Source organism: Paralichthys olivaceus, chromosome 2 (assembly GCF_024713975.1).
Source record: "Paralichthys olivaceus isolate ysfri-2021 chromosome 2, ASM2471397v2, whole genome shotgun sequence".
Lineage (NCBI taxonomy): Eukaryota > Metazoa > Chordata > Actinopteri > Pleuronectiformes > Paralichthyidae > Paralichthys > Paralichthys olivaceus.
This window is the reverse complement of record NC_091094.1, coordinates 27,212,585-27,226,466: the sequence shown is the minus strand read 5'-3', so window position 1 is coordinate 27,226,466 and position 13,882 is coordinate 27,212,585. Positions and strand designations below refer to the sequence as shown.

General features: G+C 41.3%; 2 protein-coding genes across 6 annotated transcripts in view; one reads left to right on the top strand and one right to left on the bottom strand.

Annotated features, from left to right (window-relative positions):
- Nucleotides 1–2,891: 2,891 nt before the first annotated feature.
- Nucleotides 2,892–8,231, bottom strand: LOC109629017 (ubiquitin-conjugating enzyme E2 variant 1-like). The gene is made up of 4 exons (XM_020086490.2): nucleotides 8,069–8,231; nucleotides 6,712–6,860; nucleotides 4,890–5,015; nucleotides 2,892–4,148 (listed from the first exon to the last, which is right to left on the bottom strand). Exons 1-4 carry the CDS (start codon nucleotides 8,214–8,216, stop codon nucleotides 4,002–4,004), a joined length of 570 nt encoding a protein of 189 aa, XP_019942049.2. The 5' UTR covers nucleotides 8,217–8,231; the 3' UTR covers nucleotides 2,892–4,001.
- Nucleotides 8,232–13,347: 5,116 nt separating this feature from the next.
- Nucleotides 13,348–13,882, top strand: part of plxnb1b (plexin b1b) — a 101,206-nt gene continuing 100,671 nt past the window's right edge. For 2 of the 5 annotated variants that reach the window (XM_069513699.1, XM_020086471.2), the window contains exon 1: nucleotides 13,579–13,718. The gene's annotated coding sequence lies outside the window, so the exon portion shown is untranslated. Of the gene's footprint in view, nucleotides 13,724–13,882 lie in introns of all 5 variants that reach the window. The other 3 variants (XM_020086469.2, XM_069513707.1, XM_020086472.2) reach the window with 3 other exon arrangements.

Genomic DNA, 13,882 nt, shown 5'->3' with positions numbered 1-13,882 from the left:
GCTAGCCTTTCCATCCTTCCTCATTTATGTCAGAGCCTGTAGTTGCTACAACTCCTTGTTACACTGGAACACTGGATGGTTGCAGTATAGAGGGTAACTCCATATGAATAGGATTCCGCTGCTCTGACACAAATTGAATGCATGTTACATTTTATCGTTGTTAGTTTAGCATGGTATACTGTATGTCTTGTCCATCTATACCATACACATGAGCTGGGTTACCCTTTCTAGTTCTACTTTTATTGTATTGGAAAACAAGTTTATTCTAACTAGTAGAATTAAGTCTTACTTTGATGGTATAGAGTTTTGCATGTTGATGACATTGGAAATTTAAATAACAGAACTTCAAAAAAGTATCATATCACAAGAAAACATAAAGTAGAGCAATCTTGCATCATTATTGCGTCATACCAATAAACGTTAACACTAAACCTGACCATCAAATACAAACATTTATGATGGACCTCTGTATGCTTCCCAAAGTGCAATTTATTTTAATCTGTCAAAACTGAGGACATAGCCAACTGGGATGAAAGCACAAAATCTTATTATGCTCAATGGGTGTTTCATGTGTTCACTGTCAAACTGTCTTGAAGTCAGTAGTGTTGAGGTTTACTCATCTACCTGTGATTCAGTGCAGAACAGAAAACTATTTCCCCCAAAATATTACTTGCTTTATAAGCGTTTGTGTTTCTAGAGTATTAGAGAAATCAAGTACACAGGCTATTTGAATATAAAAATGTAATTTTTTTTAAAAAGTCAAAGAATACTGAGTGGGGCTTTGCTACGTAAAGTGCAATTAGCACATTGGAATTTGGAAAAACGAAAAACCCAGAACCCTGCAAAGGTAACGTTATACTGTACTGTTCATCCATGCTGTGGCTAGTAGAGTATTCTGACAGCTCTTTCCATTCATGTGCTTGTTTGTCCTCTGACTGTTTGGTCCCTGACAGTATTCAGCAGCAGGAGAAAATGGTTAAATGTCAATGAAACCAACAGAAGTGTGCAGCCCTGGCTGAGCTGGTCAGACTGGGTTAGCAAGCTCCCAGTCCCCACTGAATTTTACAAAACTGAGCTCCACCTGTTGCTGTAGTTGTTCTGCAGCTACTCCTCAGACAAAGATACCAACAGTCATTGCTACTCACTTAGATATTAACTAAAGTTGCAAATGAGAGCCACATCGTTTGTATATTTTTCATTTTAGCCCAATAAAGTGAGATTTAAAACCATGTGCCCTCCATAAAAAAAATGCAAATCAACACACAGCACAAAAAGATGTCTCATTTAGCTAATTGGAACGCTCAGCATGTGTGTGTGTGTGTGTGTGTGTGTGTGTGTGTGTGAGAGGAGAAAGTGTATTGACCCTGTGAGCAGATGGGCTCCTGCACACTGCTCTACTCAGGCCTAAACACACCAGGTCAAGCCAGAGAATGGATGTGGGACTGTGTGTGTGTGTGTGTGTGTGTGCGTGTGTGTGTCAGCAACCATCTGATACCTCCCACAACTGCATTGCACTCAAACTAATGCTTTACATGTGAATGTAACAAATGGAGTGCAATCAGGCCAATGGAGTTAATTACAGCGACTGTGTGTGAATGCAGATTTTCACTTGATAATCAGGGACATGGTCAAACTGCAGGAACTAAGTCCAAAGAAAAGGATTTTTGAAATTGGACAAAACAAAACATGCAAGTTTACAAATACTGCAGATTTTAATAAACATAGCCCTTTTTTTGTCCATTCAGTACAACAGTGTAAAAGTACCAGCGTAACAAAGACATTCTCTATCAGGTCCTCTTTCACAGTTTCATTGAACTCCTGTGTCACTCAGATGATTCCATAAATGAGCCTAAGCCTCAGCTGAGAGGAAAACATCTGATATGAGATCTGTCTTGTGGTTGGACTGTGTTCTGGACTGGTGGAAAAACTGCTCTCACTGCCTCTTCATTACAGGCTTCTCTCTGACTCATGACTCCATTGCTGAACGCTGGAAAATCTGCCTTGTCACCAGTCATTTTAACAGCACTAGTGATACTGATGGTCTGTCTAGAGTTCCCTCTCGCCCAGTGTGTACAGGCTCCAGCCTCTTGAAACCACAGTACTGAATAACATGTTGACTTTATGTGAAGATCATTTAAATGGGGTCTGTAATGTAGCTCCTTTCTAGTGTTGATGACTCAAAGCACTTTGCAGTAAAGTTTTGCCATTCACACATTCATGTAGTGCAGCTATGTGCAGCACTTTCTCTATCCTACATCTCTTACACACAGTTGTCAGGGGGTGTTTGGGTTCAGTAAGCTGTCTTCAGCGCAAGGGAGACTGGGATCGAACTGCAGACCAAATGCATTAAGATTACTTCAGATGAAATACAAATGAAAGAAATGAGACCACATGTGCATGTGTGTACATGTGACAAGATTGTTAATTTGAAGGAACCACACCCCTCTTTATGGAAACATATTGTGATCATTTGTGACAGATAACCACTGGTTGTTTAGCTTTTACAAATCTACTTGTTAGCCCCTTTGTGTGAGTCACGTGGTCCCGAGGGTGAATGGCAGCTGTTCTCATATGATTATGCTGATTGAGTGAGACACCATGTTGTCTCCTGCTTTTCACTTTTTGATACAGTGGGCCTGATGGAGAGCTTGTCCATCAGATCCAATACAATTACAGCCATCGAGAGCTTGTCCATTTATTATTGCCTCTGACACACACACACACAGCTGACATTAGGGGCGGTAGGATTGGATGTGGACGTTTTTTGTTGGTTTGAGTATCTTCTATAAAAAAAAAACATTTGTGGTTTTTGTTTATCCAGTATTGATTTCAGTAGAAGTTGTATTGTTAAACATATGGAATACAGTGAAGAAAATCACGACACAAACACGTGCAAAAAGTAATAATGTTTAATTCAAATAAAACCATGCAACAGGTCATTAACACCCTGATTAGATTAAACCTGTTATAAAACAAACATCCAAAGCCATACATTGTGTTCAGTGGGCATACACTGTATGAGAGGTGACTCCTTGAAGCATACATGGATCAGCTGAGAGACTAAAACAAAAAAACTAAAAGAAACCACCACCCTCCCCCTGCTAATAATCAATCACCATCACAAAGAGCTATGAACCATATGGCACACTGAAGACAGGTCTGAGAGCATGAGTGAGACAGCAGTGCCCTGTTGATAAATACGTAGCAGAATGTCTAGTAGCAGTTTATTCCCATGTACCAGACATGCACTCACTTAAGGAACGGCCCGGAGAATTCACATTGTCGGGATTGCAGAAGCTGGGGGATTTGAGAATATAGTGTCGCCTGGAAGACCAAGCACTATGGTGTTTTGAGTCATTTTCTTTTCTTTTCTATGTGAAGGAAATCTTGATTCAGCATACTGCAAGATATGTTGGTGCCAGCTTTGTGAAAATATTATCCAAATTATTCTAACCATCAACATCCACATTTCATTCGGGATTATAGTAGTATTTTTGTGTTGCTGTGCAAGTTGATTCAAATCCCTGACCCACAATACCCATGTAACAAGCACTAACTGTCCCCACTTGACATGAAGAATCCAGTGTGCACACACACGTAACTGATACACCCGATCAGGACATTGTTATTTTACAATCTGTATGTAGAACACAAAGGTAATAAAAAAATAACAATATTAAGATGTACAGTATTTTTGTTTCCGAATGCTTGGTCTGCACCGTGAGCTTTCATGGATGACTGGGCACTGGGTTGGGAGGTCTGGTTCACCTGCACCTCCCTCTCCGTCCAATCAGAGGCTCCAGAGGAGGAAGCAGAGTCGAGAGTCTTGGGTAACATGAGAGTCAGTGTAAAATGTTATGGATTGTGTGTGTGTGTGCGTTTTGTGTGTGTGTGTGTGTGTGTGTGTGTGTGTGTGTGTGTGTGTGTGTGTGTGTGTGTGTGTGTGTGTGAGAGAGAGATAAAGAGAGATAGAGAGAGAGACAGAGAGAGAGCCAGGAGCCTCAGTTGTTGTACACCTGGCTCTCCGGTGGCTGGGAGAGCCTGTTGTTCTCTTTCATCATCATGTGCTGTCGCAGCTCCTGCAGCACCATGCGGATATTGTAGGTGTTGCTCCACTTGGACAGCATTGCCATCGCCTTTGTCTCCACCTGCAAGGAGAACAAGTGGCAGAGGGTGGGGTGCTATTTTATTAAATGAAAAAAAAAAAAACACTTTGCAACCTGATGTTTAAGTTACATACTTAAAATGGACAAGAAAAAGAAATTACAACTAGGTAATAAGAGTTTTTAATAAATCAAAGTTGACAGAAACACCTAAAAAATACAGGTTGTGTCATTCCGGCCCTGCTCAGACCTGGTAATGACTTCTGTCCTGAGTGAACCAATCACAAGTGGACAACCCTAAGTACAGGTGTGAATGTGGCCTTTTTAAGCTTCTCACTGCCCATACATGGATTTGTTTGTGGCGATATTAGGTGATCAGCACTGCAAACTGATTATATTCTGCTCCTCTGATGTTTTCTAATTACTCATACTCGGACTTATTACTCATTACTCAGAAATGATCTCTATAAAAAGCTGCTGAATTCACATTCATGTTCCTGGATAAATGGGTGTTGCTGCTTCTGCAACAATGAAGTTGATGTGGTTTATTTTTGTGTAAAGCAGGAACGTGAGATCTGATGTTCATACCAGGTGTGAGCGGGAGGTAAATTCTGACTGAAGGTAGAGGTCGGTTAAATTAAACAGGCAGCAGCAGATTTGTTTTTTGTTTGTGAGAGTTCTGTAAAGGCCTAATTCAATTCTAAATATATCAAAAAACACTTACAATGATCTAACCTAGAGTTTGGATTAAGTGGAGCGTATGTGTGATGAAGCTCAGATACTCACCGCACCAGTTGAACTGTTTATACCGGTCAGGTTGATCTTGTTCACAAAGCGGACCACAGGGGCATGCTCTGGGTATCTGGGTCCACATTCTATTTTCAGACAGTATATCCTGTTTTCATAGACGGTCTGCAAGTCAAAAAATGAGAGCCAGGTTAGTCCAGAAGCTTCTGATTGTATGTAGTGGCCATCACTTCTTCACCCATTATAATTTACTTAAACTAAAACTAAAACGATCTCTGTCCACATTAGCGTTTTGGCTCCATATCGTTGTTTGAATCCCCGTCCATACTAGCAACTGAAAAAATATGTGAACACGTACATTAAGCAAGCGTGTGCCATTGTACACGGGAAACATTAGGTTGTGTTTCAGAATTGTTTCAAATTGCTCCAACAACAGCTCGTCTCCTACACATGTAGGTCCTTCTTCCTTTTGCATTTGACAGCAGACTACAACATGTCAGGTTGTTATCCCGCCCATATATATCACGTCTCCAGCATCTAGAACATCATCACCTCTGACATTATTATGTGTTAAAAAAGAATGTTACATTTCTGCAGGGAGAACGATACAACACGAAAATATAATGTTCAGAAGTTCCTAACTTTTGCATGAAAAAAAATAATATGGGTTGAGAGGGAAATTGTAAATGTTCATAGTATTTACACAGTTGACATACTTGCACTGTGTTGTACTAATAGCAACACCACAAAAACAGATCATGTTTACCTTGATGATTTGCAAATAGTCCCTGTCTACTGCTCCTCGTCTAACCACTTAACTGCAGCAGTAAGATTAAGCCTCTTCGTGCTCTTTATCAATGAGTAAGTACAAAGAGCTGCTTAATTTAAAGTTAGACCTGAATGAAAGCTGCATGTTTGGCATACACAAGTTGAAAAAAGTCGTCTGACCGGATATTGATCTGTTGACTACAGTACAGGTCATAATTGGATGGTGATTCAGCGTCACACCTGCAACTAGAAGAGGATTTCCTTGCCCTTGTTTGTTTTACTGTGAGGGCAGCACACCCACGCAGCTTAACATAACGCAGCCTCTGTTTGATATGCTGTTGGCAACACAGTGATTCACTAGCACATGGTAACACACACCTTCCTCCACTGTTTTAAATAGAGAGAGCTTTATTCATTGAGGACAAAACCAAGGCTGCAGCATTTGGGGAGCATCCAACATTTCCTATTTTTCAACTTTTATCAGTGCTGCCAGGTGCCACATGGTCCCTTCTGTCTTTGTTTCAAAGGCAACAAAGAGAGACTTCAGTTTTTGCTAGTTAGCTGAAGGACAGATTTTTCTCTCCGGTTGATTTCTTCAGTGAAGACGTCAGCAGAAGCAGAGAACTTGTTTTCACTCGTCATGAGTTTATTTCCTCTGTGGCAGAACATGTTAGAGCAGCATTCAGAGACTATACTATACTGGACAAAGACTTTGACGTTTGATTAACACTGGAAAAATCTCAGGATACCCTCAAAAACACGTGGTAGCCTAGAAACACTGAGTTTAAAAATAACTATGCACCACTCTGTAATAGACGACTAGAGTTGTCCTAAAAGTCAACCCCATTTTTAAACCTAACTTTGAATAAACTAAATATTATATAATATTGTTGTTAGTGGTATTGTTTCTCTCCAGAAAAGTAAAGACTGTTAAGTTTTGGCACTGTGCATAAGTCATGAAATGCAGATAGAGAAAACCCTGCATTCCTTTCAGTTCTTCAATCTAAAACAAAGCTGCATGCTTCTGGGCAACTGAAGATTGGCAGCGTTATGGATCATAATAACACTTACTCTAAGAACTAGGGTGGCTCACCTTGGGAGGGCCAATGATCATGCCATCCCAGTAAGTCAGTGACATGTCGGCATCATCCACAAGGCCCCAGCTCACTGTGCCGTCTCCACCGCCCTTCTGACCCTCCTCCAGTTCCTCCAGCAAACGAAAACTGCGAGGAACTGCGACGCCTTCACACAGGCAGACAGACGCACAAAGGAACACAAGAGCAGGATTAAACGACTTGTATCTGATTGCACGCAGAGAAAACAAAGTTGTGCCTAACGCAAAAATGTCCCTGAACAAAATGCTGAGGCCAGGCAGAGCTAAAGTAAAGTGTTACTAAAACAACACTGGAATGATAAGGCTGTATCCTCTTTATATGTTCATATATCTGTCTGTGACTCTCATTGTGACCCAGTATAATCTACCTTCTTTTAAAAATAGGATAGAATAACTTGTGCATTGAAAAACGTTATCGTATGTATCAAAATAGACAATGATAAGATTATTAATATATTCTACAAAAAAATACAAGATAGCACTTGACACAGGATGGCATTATAATGGATAGCTATTCAGTTCAATTCAAGGGTTGACATTCCTGTGTGGATGGGATGTGTTAGCTCTTGACAGCTGGGAAACAAACAACAAGGTCCAAGACATTTCCACACTAAGACAGTTCAACAAAACACAAGATAAAACGGAGCAACAGGTTCCACTGATGGTTTAAACACACACGCTCTTCGTGTTTGGAATAGTGTTTCATGACCGGATCCACCAAGCTATAAGCGATAACGTTAGCTTCGGGCTAACAAGAGCGAGACACTACGTCGCTGGTTGATGAGGAAGTTTCTCCTTCTGAACTTCTCGATGTCAAACACGGAGGTGAAGATGTTTACATCCGCCGCACGACTGGGTTTGTGTTGTCACACAGCGTGTTGACAATAACACAGCCGGTCATGCTAACCAGGGGCACCCCCCCCCCCCGAGAGCCTGGGCTCCCCCCGGACAGCTAGCGTCACCTCAGCGGTCAGATTCTCCACTCGTCGAGCTGCCGGCGGGTGAACACAACAACACACAGCGGAGGAACGCGACCTCTGGAGCGGACTCGGTCCCCGCACCGTGTGTCTGTGGCGGGGGTGGGCTGCACACTGGTCCACAGCGGCTGCTGCTGCTGCAGACAGTGCACTGTGGGCCAGCTTTAGCCAGCCCCATCAGCTAGCTGCCGTCACTAATGGCAGCACTTTCTGCTCCTGATCCGGTCACAGCCGCACTACAGCTGCTCTCAGGTACATCATGAAACCACCGAGCAGCTAACGTGACATTTAAGAAAAGCTCATTCTTCAGATCTGAGCAGGAAAAGATCCTGACTCAACTGTGGCTGAAGTCTTCTTACCTGATCCGGCGGCGGCCGCCATCTTTGTCACTACTTTACGGAAGCGCGCGCGTGTGAACGTCTGTTTTTCGATCGCGCGCATGTTCTTCTTCCACGCGTTTGGTATAAACACTGGTCCAAAAACCAAGAGGAACGGTGCTACCGCCATCTACCGTCCGCTTTACAATAATACAAGGCTGAGCTAATTCAATCTAAATATACACAATTCAGCACAAACACAGAAATCCTAAGTGAGACCATTCCAAAGAAAAATACATGAAAAAAGTAAAGAGATCAAATTAAAATGTGAATTGAATCTGATTCCTCCTCTGTCCGGGAACTAATTAAAATATACTGCTGGCAAATATCTATATAATAGTAGGGCTTCTCCAGTTTCAAAGAATCTGAATAAAGTAACATTTATTTTCAAAATATACCGACTCTTGGGGTGATTATCAAATATTGTCTGTTTTACAGAATGCATATTCATTAGAATCAGTATTGAGCCTGAGTCTCCAAAATTCGTCACAGGGATAAATGTCCCATTCTTTGCTTTAAAGTGCAACTCTATATTTTACCAGTATATTTTTGCATATCAGACATTAGATATTTATTAGTTATGTTTTAGTCTTTGTTTGTTCTTTTGTTTGTGTTGTACAAAAACTCTTAAACTGATTTCAACCAAACTTTTTTTTTTTTGACAAATAAATAATTTTGATTATCAGATGACTTCCTTTCTTCTCTATGTTTCTACAATAAGAACTAGACAATCATGTGTAGGATTGTTTGAACTTTGTGGAGGCATGCTCTCTATCAATTAAATCACATTTTATTTGTATAGCCCATATTCACAAATCCAGTTTGTCTCATAGGGCTTTAACAAGGTGTGACATCCTCTGCCCTTAACCCTCAACAAGAGTAAGAAAAAGCTACTACTGAACCTTAGACAGTTTGTTTCCTTCTCATACCTGGCACCTTGTCATTACTCTTTCTCTTTCACTCATTTAGTTCCTACAACCCATCTGTATGCACTGTTTCCCTATACCATTTCACTATAGTGTATACTGTACTTACAAGTTGAAGCATTCATCTGAAACTGTCTTGTCTTTGTAATATATTCCGACAATGAGTCCCAAACATCTTCCTTCATCATTGCTTCTCACTTCCTTTACCATCGTCAACCCAGATTTTGCACTGGTGACATTATTCTGTGATGAATACGTATTTTTTCTTCTTCTGATCTCCTAAAACTAAATACTAAAATATTGTTATCCTTTTTGTTTCAAGCTTTTTTAGCCAGTTTCTCCACAACCTCATATTCTTTGTCAGCTACTGTACTATGATGGTATGTGATGAAAATGACACCTCTTCACAGATGGGGAAGTTAACCTGATTTAGTTTACTATGGTGGAATCTGAACAAATCACATGTTTAACATAAATTCTGCCATGCATACTTGTAAACTGTTTGGAATTGTGTTGATCCTTTGTCAGACTCTGGAAAAGTGTATATATCTTCTCCTTCATGGTCAACTATTGGGTTGTTTGATCCATCCAGCTACTTCCTTGACCTCATGATGATCTATTCTACCCAGGCCCTGCATGCACAATATGGACCTTGGAGTTAGTGTTAATAAGCAGTTATGTATAATTAATTTGTGTATAATAACAAATCAGAATCTCTGATGTGAAACAACTTAAACAATCGGAATCATAACCACTAAGATATGTTGTCAAATATGACCGTTTATGTTATGTTCATACTACAGGAAAGGCTGGATGAACTTTAAATGATCACAATGTTTTTCATCAAACATTAAAAATATTAATAAGTCTGTATGAAGCTGTCTCATTAGAAGACCTGTCTTGAGCAGTAAGAGGAATATGAGTTATATGTTCTACAAGCGCCACTAGGTGGCACTATTGGATCTGGAATCTCATCAAAATACAGTTCATTTCATCACTGGCCCCTGGTTGAACTTATGAACCAATTTCATTACACCTTTTTAGGAGATACCCTGCTGACAGATAAACAAATGGGGTGGGCCTCTAATGGTTTGCAGGATGTCTGGAAGCCAATCAGCAGAGTTCAGTTACTTTCAGTGGCTCAACACTTGATTTATTTACAGTGAAAACAGACAATCCCTTCAAGGCTGTTTCTCTAAATGACATGGCCCATATATCACAGACAACATGCAGACACACACTAACAGTAATTGATAATAATAATTGTATCATTCCTCATTAAAGATCTGCAGCTATTGATGGTTTGAATTTCTCTCTTATGGACGTTGATTTTATTCTGACCACTTGATCAAGAAAAGCCGCATATAACACATCACATCAGTCACATTTGAAATAAAATCCCTTGTGAGGAGATAGTTTGTACAGCTGTTATCTTGGACTTCATATGGATTCATGAATAATGGAAGCTGCTGACTGATCTGTGTTTGCTACAGGGGTCTAACAATGGCATGCTCCATGTTAGGGACTTCACAAGTCATTTATCCACTCCACAAGAGTCACTGCAATACACAATTAAATAAATGAATAAACAATCTGTTCAGCTGACACTGAATTGAATAATAACGTCCACTGCACTTTAGCAATATGCTTGTCTCAGTGGTGCTGCTAGAAATCCCCCCCCCCCCAAAAAAAAGATCCTCCATTAACCTATGGTGAAGGAAGAAAACTGAAAGGGTTTTTGAAGTATAGTTGATTTTTTAATCCCATCAGTTTTGCATTAAAGCACATCGAGCAGAGACTGAAGGGTCTGTCTGTGTTTGGCCATATGGAAATAAATATAGAAAAAGTAGTCCTGCACCCCCCTCTAACTATCCATCAGCTAATACAGCCAGCCAGCCCAGCTACCCTCTGAAGACAAGTTGGTTCCCAGAATAACCAAGAGCAGTGTGTGTGTGTGTGTGTGTGTGTGTGAACTCTGGGGATGAATGGCTCAGTGTTTCTCACAGGGACATGAATGCAGTGTGTTGCTGCTGACAGACAGGCATGCTCATTCACACTCTGCTTTTTCACTTTCCAACTCAGTTCTTTGTCACCCTGCTATGAATTCAGGCCTGTGCTCTGAAACATACACACAAACAGCAACAAGGAGGACTGAGAGGGTGCCCCTAGAATTCCTGGGTGTTGCAGTACTATCAACTTCAAAAGATTCTTCACTCACATACCATGTTCTTAGCATGTCAAAATTTTTTCACATGGCTTTAAGATGGAGTTCTTACAACTTTTAATTTGTTGCCATTTTGTTGCATTGACAGCCAGTATTATTTCTGGTGCTCTGCCTTGAATAAACAACTGAATATGATGTAATAAACAAAGTATCAAACAAATAATTCATGATTTTTAACAACTCTTTTCATTGCAGTATATACTGATATGTATCAATGTATTATGGAGTATATTGTGACAGCCAAGATAACCCTTGTGTTCTTGTCTTTGAACTGGGTGGGGGGTGGGGGGCTGGGGGTAGGTTTGGGGCTGAGTGATCTGTGAAGTGAGCGAAGCTTATCTAGCTTCTGTCCTACAGGAGAATTAAGGGGGGGAGTTAATAGACCCTCTCTCCCTCTCTATCTTTGTCCCCTCTTGTTAGGAGAGGGAACAGAGATAGCGGGGGAGCACAGAGGCTCGATGCATTCACTTGTGAAAACAAGATTTTGAAATAACTACTTTAAAGTCTCAGAATTCCAACAAAGTTTTCTGTCCAACATCAGCCACGCTTAAGAGTCAAACAAAATAAAAAAAATCCTGGTAGATTAAAAAAAACAAGAGTGGAATTAGAAACATTCATTTTTCTCAAGCGAATGCCTCACTCTTCCAAAAGAGAGAGCCTCTTTAAAGATGAGAATAGTGTGCAGCAGCTTTTGTAATCTGTGTGTGGCCTCCATTGAAATGCACCTGATGTCTCAGAGCATGACATGTTTCTTGTAAATGGAAACGTGCAAGACGTCTGGGCCCTGAACAACATCACTGAGCACAGGAAGTACACAGAGCTTCAGTTCCATCAGTTCCAGTCATACCAGCGTAATGCTTTATGGATGCTTATTTCACGCTTCATTATAGTTGCAGACGCCCGCTCACTTTAAAATAGCAAGGAAATCGCAGCTATTAACTTATGTATTAGGTGACTGCAGTACACATACAGTGTAGCCTTGTAAACCTCTTTTCTTGGTTTGTAGTGTGCTCCAGTTCCTCTGGGTTGTGGGTAATAAGTGGGCTACAACTTACACCTATACCTGTCCTTTGTGAAACAATGGCAGGTAGAACTAAACAACTAATTCATTGATACAATACTAATTAAAGTGTCGTATTTAACAGTAAAATGAATACTGCAAGCATGCATGCTGTGGAATTATTCCTACTGAAATATATAGTTTAGTTTGTAAATTACCCAGGTGAATAAGAAACACACAAATTGTATAATAACGTATGTGATTGAAATAACCCAAAATGCAATGTGTACTACTATGTTTGCAGTATGTAGGGTATGAAAACTCTAAAGGATGGTCCGTGCCCTCCCAACATTAGTTTGTAAGATGAATAAAATCTTATAGTAATACATTTTTCGATAATTGAGTTTGCTCCTTCAGTTCAAACTGTAATGCTGATGAACTGAACAGGTCTGTGAGGTCAGCAGATGGACAGGTTGCATGTCTCCTCTTGGCCGGTAGGGGTCTCCCACTCACCAGTCATTCCTACAGCGGTAATGCTGGCTTCATGCTCTGGGGGAAATGCTGGATCTAACGTGACATGGTTTCAGTTAATACTTACCAAGTGTAACAGTCTGTGATCTTTAATAGTCTGATCCACTTGAGAGCCCAGGCCTCTGTGCATATGTTGCTCACTTGCTGCAGTTTAACTTCTTTTTTCTCGTCTCTGTGTGTAGGGAGAGAAACGTTCCAATTTCTCCTTAATGACATCTATAAACACTTATTTAAACTTTTCTGTTCGAGGCAGATTCTAGTTTAGATTCAGCTCGAGGTTTCTTCCATTGAATTAGCTTATTTCTCTCCACAAGCGCAAAGTGTTGCTCGTTTTGGGAACTGTTTTGTTTATCTATCATTTTATAAGGTAATGAGATAATGTATGTTGCGATTTAGCGCATAGATCTAAAGTGGATTGAAATTGAATCCGGTAGCAGCGGGTCCATCTATGGGCCATACATTTTGCTTTAGGATATTGAATGCGCCACGGTTTCACAGTCGCCACACGTCTGAGCGTCGTAATAAAAAAATCCGAGCAGCATGTGAAGGCAGCATTATATCCCGCCTGTGAAGGGTCAGTGAACGCAGCAGTGAGCCAGAGAGCGGCCACATGTGGAGACTCCGACACCTCCTCCTCCTCCTCCTACTGCTCCTGCTCCTACTACCGAGAGGAACCGAGCGGAGGACGCTCACCCAGGAATAACTCCACTGCTTCATGTCCAACAGGCAGTGCGGTGTGTGCGCCACTGGAAGTTTGATGCCCGGGAGCAACATTCCCAAGTTTGCGCGGAGCCGCAGAGGACAGTGATCTCCTGACCTCCAGGGATAACGTTGTACCGTCGCCGGACGCGGGACTAATTGCGGGCGCTGAATGAAACCAGTGGAAACGTGTTTGCACGCTGGTACCGAGGAGCTGCGTGTTCTGCCCCCGGCTGGAGAGTCGTACACCGGGTAAGGTGAGTGGCACTGCGGGCTGTGTGCAGTCCTCTGTCTTCATTCCACTTTAAAGTACGTCTCCACACTTGCCTCCCTCCCGGTCCCTCCCGGGTCCCTCCGCCTCTGCTGCTGGGACAAGTTTTCACTCCCAGCACATTTTGTGCGCGTGTTCCTTTGAC